General features: G+C 37.8%; 1 protein-coding gene across 1 annotated transcript in view; it reads left to right on the top strand.

Annotated features, from left to right (window-relative positions):
* The window catches only part of PLXDC2 (plexin domain containing 2), a 370,418-nt gene that overhangs the window by 346,046 nt on the left and 9,964 nt on the right, over positions 1-14,408 (top strand). The window contains exon 13 of the mRNA XM_003786768.1: positions 1,254-1,414. Coding sequence (XP_003786816.1) covers positions 1,254-1,414 — 161 coding nt within the window. The remainder of the gene's footprint in view (positions 1-1,253; positions 1,415-14,408) is intronic.

Here is a 14,408-nt window from a genome sequence, read left to right as displayed (position 1 = left end):
GTTTGGCGGGTCCGGGCTGGGGATTCGAACCCGCCACCTTAGGTGTACGTGGCTGGCGCCTTAGCCGATTGAGCTATAGGCGCCGAGCCAAGAAAATTTTTAAATAAAAAAAATAGTGCTTATTAAATGAGGTTTAGTAGACAAAGAAGTGTTTAAAACACAGAGGAAAAGGATACAAATAACAATAAATTGGTAAGGGAAGAATTGGGAACCACTGTTTGGGAACTTACATGAGTCTTAAAGAATTATCTAATGATTCAAAAATACTAATTAGATTCTACACTGAGATACAGCCACCTGCTGCTCAGGAAGAGCTCTAAATGCCTGAGGAATCCTTAAAGATGATACAATTTCAGAATAAGAGAAGACTTTAGAGGTTAGTTGTATGTGGTTGATTGACTTTGGTTTGAATAGCTATTACTTTAGAAATTTAATTCCTCCCCTTCCTAACTCTGAAATTATGTATTACAGGGAAGGCAGCACAGTAAGAGCAGGAGGAAATGATACTGGTCTGTGGTATAGTGGAATATTTTCATATGCTGTGGTGGTGTTCCCTTTAGATAGATAGTGATAAAACTATTTAAGGGTCATTTAGCATCCATCTGTTACACTTTTAAAGAAGATTTCTGTTTCAAACAGATTTTTGAGAATTATGCTTCGAGTTCATGCCCAGACTGTCTGAAAATGTCTGTGTAGCTCCCCAAAAGTTGTCTGATGTCCTTCAATTTAAAATCCCCAAGAGAAAAAGAAAGAAAAGCTTTCAAAACTCAATCAGTTTTACTGTAGGTGTCTTCGTTGGCTTAATGAGAAAAATCAAATGTATAATTCATTATCCAGGTAATTGGAATTACGAGGTTGTTCCGGGTACTTTTAGAATAAAAGGTATTAATTTTGTTTATTGAAGTAGAAATTAAAACACAGTTCCAAGTGTCTTCTCATTCATTCATATGTTGGATTTTTTCATTGCCCATTTGAAGAGCACCTAGCCTCTGAAAAATTAGTATTATGAAAAAGAAAAGTTGTACTGGGTGGCGCCTGTGGCTGAAAGGAGTAGGGCACCAGCCTCATATACCAGCAGGTTCAAACCTGGACCCAGCCAAAAACTGGGAAAAAAAAAAAAAAAAAAAAAAAAAGTTGTACTGGAAGGAAAGCTTCCATGGCACTTTATTAAAAGCATAAAGTATCTCCCTAGAAGAAAATGCAAGTTGAAGGGTGTTCCCATGAAGGTCCTGACAGCTGGCCTGTTCTTTCAGCGTCCACAGATGACAGTGCAGCCGAGAAGAAAGGGGGATCCCTCCACGCTGGCCTCATCGTCGGGATTCTCATCCTGGTCCTCATCATAGCCGCAGCCATCCTTGTGACAGTCTATATGTATCACCACCCAACGTCGGCAGCCAGCATCTTCTTCATCGAGGTAGGCACCCCACCACACTAGTCGGTGAACCATGTCCATCTGCTAACTCGGCCTGCCTTTAATATTTAGCACGTGATTTCTCCATCTTCCCAGATACAGGCTGGTTGATTTCACACACGTACACAGTGACAGATTGCTTTCAACGTGTTCAGGTACCTTATCTCAGGAGCTTTTAATGAAATAAACTATCTCGCCTTTTACAGAAGATCTAAAGGAAAATAGGAACCATACTTTTTTATTCTTTTGAACCTAGTGTGTTAACCAGCTGTTCTCCTGATCCTGGGAGGAAATGCAGCATGTCCAGGCCAAAGACTTCATTTAAATCAATTGTTCTGCAAACACCAATTAAATATTGGCTGTGGGCATGATGCAGTATGCCTGCTATCAAAATGCTCGTGAACTACTTAGAAAACAATTGGTCTTTACTACAAAATGACAGATAAAGAAGATAATGGTATTGTGCTTTTGCCATTTTGTCTAACGTGTATATACACATTTGAAAATGCTTATAAATGTGTGCGCACGCACATACAGAGTACTGTGCTGAATCATGGCTGCTGTGGTTTCACCCACAGAATGTAGATTTAGAACCCATGACCAAGAGGAAAATAGGTGGGAGGATAAAGGGCTTTGTAGAAGGAGCCAGAGCGAAGTCCTGGAGTCTAGAAAGCAGAGACAGTGAAAGCTGGAGCCCAGTGGTTCTGGTCAATCTGACCTAGTCGTCTTCTCACCACGGGAAGGTAGGATTTCCTGGGCTCCTGTGCGTGTCCCTGTCACTCTGGCATCTTACTGGGGCCACTCCTGTTCTAACACCAGATTATACCGGAAGTCCTAGAGTCCTAAAGGAAATCCCTCGCAGAATTTCAGAAATGTAAGCGTTTAATTCTAACTCACTGTGTGACACACAAAAAGTTGTCTAGAATTTTGTTTCCTTGTTGGGTGTGAAATTATAATGCCTTTTACACCACAGAGATAAAATGATGTTTGCCCCCTAGAGTAGGGAGGGGGAAATGCAAATCAATTAAATAATTGCTTAGAAGTCCTAGATGGCTCACAACTGTCCATAAAATAAAGTACAGGCTTTGGTAGACTGGCTCCTATGTGTCACTTCAGTCTTTACTCTGTGGCTCCCCAGTGTGGAATTGGCACTGTTGTCAAATTTCACTCTCTTCTCTTCTCGGTTACACACCACCAGTTCTCCATGCCATAAAGACATTGCTCATTCTATTCCTCCACCAAGAAAGTCTTCCCATCCCACCTCAGTTCTTCAATTCCATGTACCTTCTTTGGACTGTCCCCCCGTTTGGGCAGCTGAAAATAATCTCTCTTTCTCCTCTGCAACTCCACCTGCAGTAATCCCTATCTCTGGAATTTACCTCTCTGTTTTGCCTTAGAATTAAACATGGGCACCATTTAGTCCAGCCTACAAGACTTAGTAACTCCTTAAGACTTAGATTAAATAACTTCAGTTTCTTTCAGAAAATAGGTCATCTACCAAGATTTCCTAGAAAAAAAAATCCATACTAAATATCCTAGGACATTTCAAACTTCCAGCGAAATCTCACACGAGATACATTCCGGAAATAGCACCCTATCATAGTCACTGAGAAATTGCCAGGCATCTCATTCTGTTAGGAAACTGTTAGTAAGGGTTGTTAATGTGATGGATTTTCTTGGGAGAAAGTAGACAACTTTCCCGAAGTTACAAATGCATCCCTCAAAGAGCTGATGAGTGATAAGCTGAAAGCCTCAGGGACTAAGCAGACATCAGGCTGTGGCTGTGGCTGCAACCCATCACATGTTTAAGCGTTTTCATATGCTCTGCAGTTTATTTCCTAACAGAGAGAGAAACAAGATACTGTGAAATATCTGATGGGGACGGTATTTGCAGCAAATTGCACAGTACATAGAATCTAGGTAAAGATAGTTGCCAGCAATCCCTAAGTGATTACAAAGCAAGACTGCAAGAGAGTGGGACTATTTCTGTTGTTGTTTTGAATCAGTCTCACTGTCATATAAGCAGAGCCTCTATGTCCACAGGTGTGTGGAAGGTGTTTGCACAAATACAACCATATTTATAGAATATTAGAGCTAGAAGGAATCTTTGAGATGGTTAGTCCTATACCTTCACAACACAAAGGGAGAGATGGGCTCAGAGGGACGGAACAACTTACCCCAGGTCAAAGAGCCACAGTTCTAGGGATAGCTCCGTCACTTTTTCCCACTTAAGTGCAGCAGAGGCATTCAGCAGCCTCCCCAGCTTTTCTCTTCCCTGCCTTTCTCCTTCCCTTTCTTTGTAGCCACCACCAGTGTCTGATTAAATCACTCCCTGTCTGGCACCCTGCCGTGGTCATGCGGTTCCCAGCAGCTGGTCAGCGGATGATTTTTGGAAGGCAATAATCATAACTTGACTATTATTAAAGCTCACCAATGTTTGCAAATTCAAAACATAGTCCATGATGACCACACAGTTTGTGCCATGCCAGACCTCCAAATTAGAAGATTTTGAATTATTGATTAAATTAGAATGTTGTTGCATAAATTGATGGAATACATCTATATTGTTTCTGTTGCTTTGTGATGTTTCATGTTATACTCTTATCTACCTTTAAAATGAAATTCATGGGCGGGGCCTGTGGCTCGGTGAGTAGGGCACCAGTCCCTCGGTGAGTAGGGCACCAGGTTTGAACCTGGCCCCAGCCAAAACTACAACAAAAAATAGCCAGGCATTGTGGTGGGCACCTGTATTCCCACCTACTTAGGAGGCTGAGGCAAGAGAATCACTTAAGCCCAAGAGTTGGAGATTGCTGTGAGCTTTGATGCTACGGTACTCTACTGAGTCTAACAGAGTAAGACTCTGTCTCTGAAAAAATAATGAAATTCGTGTGCTTTTTTTAATAGGAAAATGACATCATTCATTATAGAAAAATTGAGACACGGTAGAAATATAAAAACTGGCATTTGCCCATTGAACACACTTGTGATTTCACCATAATGCAAATTGATAGTCTTTCTAAGAAAACAACATTTCTCCATTTGATTATAAACTGCTTGCAGAAATGATTTTAATGTTTGTATACTATTCCATTGAAGATTCATTCCATAGCGTTTAGTGGTTTCTTCTCAAGGAGTCAGAGGGTAAACCAGAAACACTGAAAGCCTAACACATATCTTGAAGTCAAGAAGAACTTCATTTCACCCAAATAAAGACTGTCTCTGTGTTAATTTGCTGCTGTAACAAATTGCCACAAAGCTTGCCAGAAGATAAAAAAAATTGAAAAATTGCCCTCAAGTATAAAATACATCCCAGTTTCAGTGATACTGAAATATGACCAAATGGGTATTTTGTATATTTCACAGTGAAATCCAGAATGCACTGAACTCTATGGCAAACTAGTTTCTGTTAAACGCTGTGTATTCTGTGATAAAATTTAATGACTCTGCCCCTGAGTAGAATCCCAGAGCTCTTGCAGCCCATCTCCTCTTGTGGAGCATTGGGGCTCTTCCTATTTTTTTTTTCTCATTTTAATTTTTGAACATATAGCTAGTAACAGCTGATATTTATTAAATTCATTACTGGAAGTGATTTATACATACTACCTCACTTAATACTCATGAGAACCCTATATGAGACACTAAGATTATCTCCATCTCATGGAATCAAAACACAACTCGGTTAACAGCTATTGAGGTAGGTCAGTAGCAGGCCAGGATTTGAACCCAGGCTCTCTCCAACTTCAGAAGCCATAACCTTAACTGCTGGGCCATGCCGCCTCTCTGTGTATAAAAAGGTTTTTGTTCATAACTATATGTGGAAACACAGAGTGATGTATCGCCAAGGACATACATTATGTCCTCCTTTAAACAGACTTCCAAAGTAGAATCAAAAGAACAAAACAGTTTAAAAGAACTTAGTAAATACTGCCAAAATCATCACACCAGTTCAGGTAACTGTTGTCATTGTCTATTTTTAGTGATGATAATGACAGAGGCCGTTACCTGTGCATTTTGTTCTTGGAGAAAATATACACCAGTTATTACACATTTCGTGGACACAAACACTTTCCCTCATATGAAATGTTTACATGGGCTTTAGCTTGTTTGTAAGACGGAAATGCAAAAATAAAAGCACGTCATCACCCCCTCAACTGCGTGATTAAACAAGTGAATAACTGCTTATATCCTGCGTCTGCTTACACAGCATCAGGTACAAGAGTTCCATTCTCTTAAAACATCCAGTCGCCATTTGATCAAGCAGAAAAGTCTATTTTTTACTGTTATCTTGTGTTTATCCATCATCCCCCTCAGATCTGAGACTGAGTATTTTCTTTGGCTTTTTACTAGCTAGCTTGCATTTTGAGTTTGTCTGTCTAGCTTTTCAAAGTAAATTTCAAAAGGATAGCTGATGATAGGCAGGTACAAAGAAATGTAAAGACTGTTGGAATCCAAGAAGCAGGAGAGGGAGGGAGGGGTAAAAACTCACTTATAGGGTCCAGTGAATGCAATTTTGGCGATGGACACACTAAAAGTCCCAACTTTAACCTTACACAAGGTATTCACATCACAAAAACATTTATACCCCCCTAAGATTTAGAAATGAAATACAAAGGACATCTGATTTTGACTGAAATCCATCACAATTTATAAGAATGCTTAGATAGGCTTAAAATCTTTTCAAACTAAAATTATCTTGAAATACATGGTAGAGAATGAATATTAAAGTATATGTTCTGTAATCTTTAATAAATTTTGATAAAATGAGTATCTCTTCATAAGGGTCAACGTTTGTTGCATTCTACATTAAATTTAATGGTGAACATTTCTAGGGAAAGATTCTGTGACTCACAATAAATTTTGTTGGTGCATAAATTTAGCTAGGTCACTGAGATAAATGTTTGTACTACTGAACACCATTCTTCATATATCAAAGAGTTTTAAATAAAATATGATCTAAGTGAAGGTCAAGAAAATAATTATAAGGCAGTCATCATATGAAATCAACATTCCTATGAAAGGATTCTATTTGAGCTGTAAGAAGAATGATCTAGACTCGCCATCTCCCTGAGAGAATTAATGTTGAACACCATCCTTGATTTTTCTCAGTATATTTAAACAATGGCTAGTCTTTGGACACTTATGTGAAGGTTTGATTATTCCATACAGATAAAAATGAAATGAAACTGACAAGAACCTAGCAATAAAGATAATGAAAACCCTTGGAAAAAAAGATTCTACAAGTAAAAAAATACTGAAGCTTTTTTTTAAAAAAATATAGAAAAGTAAAAACGAAGAGTATGAAATTCTGCTGCTACAAAGAGCTAGGTATAATATCCTTAGAGGGATAGAAATTGTGGGAAAGGACTAGTTTACAATGGAAAAGAAGACAGACAAAATTGTAGGAACAGTGCCCCTTGTGTTCCAGGGAGGGACTGCAATGGTGCGATGCTGATGGAGTTTGCCTTCAAATAGGAGGTTGTAACTCCGAGTAGCATCGTTGCCTTCTTGGAGCTTACATTCCAGTGGGTGGAGACAGATGACATACATATCTCACATTGGGGTTGGCTTTCGTTTGAATGTTTTGTGTTTTAAGAAAGTGAGTCTTTACACAATGTTTGATAAAATATTACCTTTGCTTTTGAGCAGGAAGGTATGATTAGCCAAATCACCAGGGATGGAAGAATATACTGTGATCTTTGTCTTACAATTTGGTCATAAGTGGTATTTTTATTATTATCATCCTTATGATTTGGGGAGGGGGGGAGCTCTGGATATACATTCATTAACAAAACTAAGTTGGTAAAAACAGTTCATAGTCCTGAAGGAGAAAACAGACTCACCATTTTTCAGTTGTGCTTGAATTAGAAGTTACAAGATGGTTCTGACAGGAAAACTTGAACATACGTGTCTGCATATCAGTCATTGTTCATATCGTGCTTTAAAATCCTTATCATTGCTGGCGGGTCAAAATACCTGCTTTGGGTGATACCCAGGGTTTTCTATCAACAAAATCTTAGGATGTCAATGCAAAAAGAAACCTTAACAGGCATAGAGCTATGGGGTTCTGGAACTTTTCCAAAATAAAGTGTATGAATTCCCCAAGTATCTACAGGTAGATGTCCTTGAGGGTTCATGTTTTGTCAAAAAGGCTCATATGAATTTTATATTATACTCAATAAGACAGACATGTGTTGGCTGCAAAATAATGATTCTATACAATCTTCAACCAATATTAACATTCCAAAAGGTGATTTTTGTCTCTTCTATAGCTGTACTGCCCCAGTTATCCAATTCAACAAGGAGTCCCAAAGGTCACCCATAAAGTCTCCATACCCAGGGAAAATGGGAAATTGTAGTGAAATGTACCTTTGTTTACACAATATTTGTTACAAAATTTTACAAAGAGGTAACCAATAGTGTGTGATTTTTGAGTAAAATTTTGTATTGAGTGTTTTGTAAATAAAAGGACATTTAGCTGCAGTTTACTGCCTTTTTCTCTATGGATGGTGACTTTATGGGCAACCCTTGGGACTCCCTCTAGATACTATTAAATCCAGATAAATTCAAAGCAGCAGAGACATCTGTTTCTGGAACCTAAGTGGGCAGCGTCCTTTCTAAGCCTTTGTTGGAGTCAAGTACAGTGTAGAAATAGAGACTGGGAATGGGGAAGCAATTTGCTTGGATCGTTTGACACCTGGTAACAGAGCCAAGACTTCAGCTCAGGACTCCTCGCCCTGGCCCTGTCGCCTGCACAGCTCCAGCAGCGACATAGCAAGAGGCCTTTGAGTTTGCCACTCAAGGGGATTCCCCAGCCCAAGAAATATTTGAGGATAACAAGGACCCATGGAGAATATGATTAAAGAGCTGCAGGCAGCTGTGGCCCTCAACTTTTCCTGGCAATCAACAGTGCCACCAGGAGAGGAGCCAGAGAAAGGAGCCAGGCAAGGATTCAAAGGCTGCTGGTGGAGAGGGGAAAAAAGGGTCTGCTGGAAGTTTGGCATGTGCCTTTGCAGCTGCTAGATGAATAGCTCTTGGGGGTGTAGACGCCGTGATCCAATGACTACCATGGGTCCTTTTTTTATCTTGAAGTCACATGTTTGTAATAACTGAATTTTGCCCTTAATGTAGTTCTTTGTCTCATTTCAGCCTTAAAACTCAAGGGGAAAAAATGATTCATTGAAATAAAACACTTCTTATTTTTATGTCTTAACCAAGGCAAGAGATGGTTTCGCTTTTGATGAACTGCGACAAGGAAGGGAAGATGAGGCAAAATCTAGCTGACACAGTTAGACTCCCTCATTAAAGAAAGTATTCTATGAGTGACAGATTTACAGAAATATAACAAAATGAAGGAAATACAGGTGGTATAATTGGGGCACTTTAAAAACTAGACATCGTTTGGGTACCTATGATTTCCTTTCCTCAGTTCCCATTCTACGATGCCAGAATTGTATTAATGTACATAACTGAAGGATTTCGGTTCAAATTCATGACTTGGTGATCTGTGTAATCACCAAAACAACATTTCTTTTATAGATGTCATCTTTCATTTACTCTCTGGGTAACATTTTCACTTAAGTCCCTAGGACTAAAGTAGTGTTTGTAATTTCATGAAACATCATCTTCCTTTTACTGGAAAGAATGATTAAAAATATTTCATGAAATATCTTATCCTCCACCTCTTAATTACCTTCCCCTAACTACATGTTTTTAATGGCATATGAGATTATCTAGACAGATAATGATAGATATATAATCTTCACAGAGAAGCTTTTAATAGATCAAAGAATCGAAGGAATCAGTAGAACTTGTAGAGCCACAATTAACTTGGGCATCTGTAACCTGAATTATGTCATTTTAAGTACTTAATATATGTTTTACGTATTCTACTCTTCGAGAGAAGATCACTCTCCTGACAGTACCCATTGTGGAATAATTTCTTCCTTGTGACTTTAGTAATTGTTCTGGTAATTGTTCTTAGTTAAAATAAATGCATACGTCTTTCTATTTGCGGAGACGGGTAATAGAAACTTTAATTTTAGCAACAATTATCACTTCCCAATAACCATGAGTTTATTCATTTATAAGATGATTTTTCTCCCAATTTCACTTAATGTAGTATTTTCTGGCAGAAATACAAAACAACTAAACAAGTCGATCATTAAGGAATGCTTTGGTTTATAAATAATACTAGAATCACTTGTGATTATAAGAATATTGGAATTTAAAATTTGAGTTTCAAAGATCAAAAGTATGAATCTGAGGAATAAAAATGTAAAGACATTTCTTATACATAATGGTAGTAATCATGCTTTTTGTACTTCGTTCAGAATTGATCAACCAAAGGTATTTGTAATTTACAAACAGATTAAAATTATTTTGCTCTAATTTGTGGTGATCACTCCACAAAAACTTTCCTAATGAAAACAAAATACTTTTTCAACTGACAATTGTAGCAATTTTCTCACATCATATAGTAAGTGAACAACGGGTCAGAACTGTTAGTTTCATGTTTACTTTTTCTACTCTCAACTAATTACCATATTTGTATTCTAACTAATATAGCACTTTAAAACACTATAGATAAATTTTGAATAGACGAACATCATTCATAACTCAAAAACTCTTTTTTTGAAATCTTATATGCCAAAAGCACCTTGGCATAGCTTTTGAAGAGAAAATTATATTTTCTTTTGCAAAAATGAGGACATCTTTTCTTCTATAAAAAGAAAATAAGTTCATCAGAATTATTCAAAATCTTCTTACAGCTTTAAATCCGAGGATTCTAGTAAAGGCTAATCCTCTCCTAATAGTATGTAAGATATTTTTCTTATTTGAGGTTGAATTTATGTCCCATATTTATTTCTTAGTTTTTCCCCTTGAAGTTGACCTTTAAATATCTCACTGTTCCATAGCTTGTAACTTGACTTAAATGCTAAATATGTACAAATTTAATACTGGAAAAAACTTGATGTAGCATAAGTAAAGAACCCTGAAATTTAGTCAAAGTAATCTCAGAATTTATAATTTGCAGTATGTGGCTGTCAAGTTTAACATTAATCATAATGTCTGGTGAAAAGCAGTTTAGCACCCATCAATAGTAGTGGGGTCCAGTTTTGGACCCAGTCAGCTTCCAATGTGTTCAGTGGAGAGAAAGCTATACCTAATTATAGCCTAAGAATATAGGGAGCGGGGAGGGAGGGTGATTGGAGGGATTCCCTCTGTGGTTTGTCTAACAGGGGTACAAGTGAATCTTCCTAAAAGTAGAGTATAAACGTCTTAACACAATAACTAAGAAAATTGACATGAAGTCTATGTTAACCAGTTTGATGAAAATATTTCAAATTGTATATGAAAACACCACACTATACCCTATGATTGCATTAATGTACACAGCTATCATTTAATAATAAATAAATAAATAAAAGAGAAAATTAAAGACTTGAAACTTAGGTTGAGATAGCTGCCTTATTCCCTGTGGATTCAGAGAATAGGCATAAGAATTTGGGGTAAGATGCTGTGAAGATACAAACATGGACTCATTATAAGGACCAATAAATCCGGGTGCTCAGAGATGCAATAGGCTTGGAGTTCTTCATTACCAGAGATACGTGAGCATTCAAGAAGACCTCTGATCCAGGACATTAGAGGTTGTTTAGACATTACATGGAAGGGGTTAAACTAGAATAACTTGAAAGTTCATCTCTCCCTGTAAATCTAGGATATTCTGAATCCCTCCACCCCTGGGGTTACAAATGTTTCAGAAAGACACAAAAAAATTGCCAGTGAATGAGAAATACGTCTGTTGCATGCCTGCTGTTCATGAAGACACTTTATTTTATGGGTAACCCCAAGAGAAAAAATAAAACACAAACAACAAAGAAGACCATAGTTGTCCTGTCGAGAGAACAGAATAACCGATGAAGTACAACCTGGAAGAAAAGCCCACCAACTCTGGGAGCGTTGGGTAATGTCTTAGCTGTCATGATCAGGTTTGCCTGTAGTGAGAAGTCTGCATCAAACCAAAGGAACTGATCATTAAAATAACAGGTGACATAAAGCTCTGTAAACAGTCTTTTCCCATAAGGAGTTACTTGAAACAGGAGGAAGTAACGGAGCCAGAGATGTCAGGGCTGTCGTTTGCTTTCTCCCCTAGTGTAAATGAATTTCCAAAATTTTACTAAGACAGGAAAGTGATGGTTAAATGGGTATGCATTATTTAAATAGGTAGGAGAAGCATACTAATTTAACCAGTAGTTTAACTAGTCTAACCACTTACATAATGTCGGAATAACTTTAGTCCTCTGAGAAGTGATTTGCCTAATGCTTTAGTGCTTAAAGCTGGCAGAATCAGGTACCACTAAAATTCAGTCAAAAGAGTATAGCACAAAAGGCAGAGATCTTGCAAAAATTCCAGCTTTTAACTTATAACATTGTGGCTTTGGGTCAATTCCTCAACCATTCCGTGCAACCTGGCCAATGGTTGAAACCAAATTTGATGACATCTTCTAAGCAACCTTCACCAGTGTTCAAAGCACTATTTTAAGGAGCAGTCAGTTTCAGACAGAAACCGTATGACGACTAAGATTTATTGGAGCTATTTAATTATTTCTCATTCTTCTTTTGTTTAGCAAGTGTTGATAAAGAAGATAAGAGGAAGGGGGAAAAATGATCTAAATAATCCACAGACCATATTATCAACCCCTGAGTATTACACCATTGATTATACAATAAAAAACAATTGGTTTTATAGGTTCTAATTGGTATATCGGAGACATTTTACTCTTCTTATTTCTTTTTTAATTCCTTCTCAAAATGTTGCAAAAAGAGTTACTTCCCGAACTATAACCTGGTTCACACAATATTGCTACAACAGTTATCAGTAGTTCTTATCACAGGATGAATGTAATGTACTCTCAAGGAAGCTTTTGTGGAGATAACATGAATCTTTGCAAAGGACAGTAATGACCACTGGTGGAGGCCCTGAGTCGGGAATGATTAAACTCTGCTATTAGTCAGTTATAACTTGGTATCAAAAATACAATTACAAAGTCAGTTATAACTTGGTATCAAAAATACAACTACAAATGCATCTGTAATATCTCCACCACTGATCCTCTAAATTACATATTCCTTAACTTTTATTTTCCCGCCGCACTAATCCTATCTTTCCTCAGGGTTGTTCTCCTTCTATTCCAGTTTCTCCAAACTTGCAAAATAAATCAGGTTCTTCAGATTTAACAAGTTACACCATTTTGGCAACCCCCTTTGCAACCCAGAAGCTTAAAAATAGCTGCAAAGTTTGCTATCTGCCTCTTCAACTTTCTCCAAAGCTTTTGATTTTGTTGAAATGTACACAATTTTAAAATAACATGAATTACTGTTCACAGACAAGAGAAAATCTAATTATGCCCTCATGTGACTGATGGACCTCACTCTAAATCTTCAAACTAACAGTGTCCATCCTTCAATTTGATGACATATGTTGTCTAATGGGGTTGTTCTCTAACTGTCTGACAGAATGCAGATGAAAGTGTGCAACCACTTCAGGGCAGAAAATAGTACACCGTTCACTATGCCTGAGGTCACAGCTGAATTAGAGTTTGCCTTGCCAGCTTTCTTTAACTTCAGTTTGAAACACATGGGTGCTCCAGACGCAAGTGACTTTATGAGAACAATTTCTTAAGGAACATGGCCGCTCTTACTGTCGTCGGGGTCGGCACTAATTCACATTCGACTTTTATTAGGATATTTATGAGCAAAGCGGCTTTATCTTGTCTTTCAACCCAGTCACTGTGCAACAGTAAACTGGCTTGTTTTCAGGCCCACCGTGTAAAGTACTTTTCTTGAAAGTAAATTGCCTGTCCAATAGCAAATTATCACCCGATTTTAGTAGAAAGGGGCCCTTTGTGGAAATGTGGCTCAAGAAATAAAGAGATACTGCTGAAAGCACTTTCAACATACTGTGAACTAAGGCTAATGCTAAAGAAGACAGTAGAACCTCTGTCTGGAGGTTCTGGGCCTGCTATAGTGAGAGGTACCTGTGGTGCATGTCCAGACTATAGAAATTAGGTCGGCCTAGGGAGGTGGTCAACTATGGAGGTTCTGCTGTATTCTCAGCATAGACCGTGGAAGATCAGTCAGAAAGAAAGATTCTGTTAACACAGTGCAGTCCGATAGCTGTTCTTAATGTCACCGAGGTGTATGATGAAGATAGATTCAAGGATAACTCCACAAAGTACTGAATCTGAGAAATTTAGTACTGAGAAAGTTTAAAAGATACTGATAGCAAACTTCGTGCCTTTTTCAGCTTCTGTATTGAAAATAGGTATCCAAAATGGTATATCTTTTTAAATCTGAGGAGCTTGATTTATTCTGCAATTTTGGATACCTACTATCTCCTGCCCAATCAGTTAAGAGACTGAAATAAAAAGAATGATCTTGAGAAAAAGAATTGAGAAGTTATATTTTCTAATGACAGAATTAGAAACACCAGAAGGGAAATGAAGGGATAGATTTTGAGCTTGTTGGTTTGAGTTGATGGTCATATTGTACTTGAGCCTCTTCAAAAAGGCACCTGAAAGGAAGGAATGGATTAAGGTAATCATGTCAGAGAAAATATGGACGCTGTAATAGGGGAAGTTGAAACCCAAGAGAATAAAGAGAACCATGTGGAAAAGAGAGAGATGAGAGTGCTTGTGACTAAACCTTAGGGTGTGTTAACATTTAGCATTTAGGAACCAGAAAAGGGGACCACTTAACAGAAAAACAAAACAAACAAACAAAAAAAACCCCACAGAAAACAGAGCAAGATAGAAGAAAACGTACCTTGCTAGAAAGTTATAAAGTGAGGAGTGTCAAGAGTGAAGAGAAGGGCAGCATTGCAAAGTGCTCTACAGAAGTCACTGGAAAAAGGCATTCATTTGGATCCTTGGTGATCCAAAAGGATACCCTTTCAAGGAAGAGAGCAAGCCTGGATTTAAAGGGGTAAAAAATC

This window comes from Otolemur garnettii, unplaced genomic scaffold (genome assembly GCF_000181295.1).
Source record: "Otolemur garnettii isolate 467f Iridium unplaced genomic scaffold, OtoGar3 scaffold00019, whole genome shotgun sequence".
NCBI lineage: Eukaryota > Metazoa > Chordata > Mammalia > Primates > Galagidae > Otolemur > Otolemur garnettii.
Note: the sequence above shows the minus strand (reverse complement) of the source record. Positions and strands in the feature narration are given on the sequence as shown.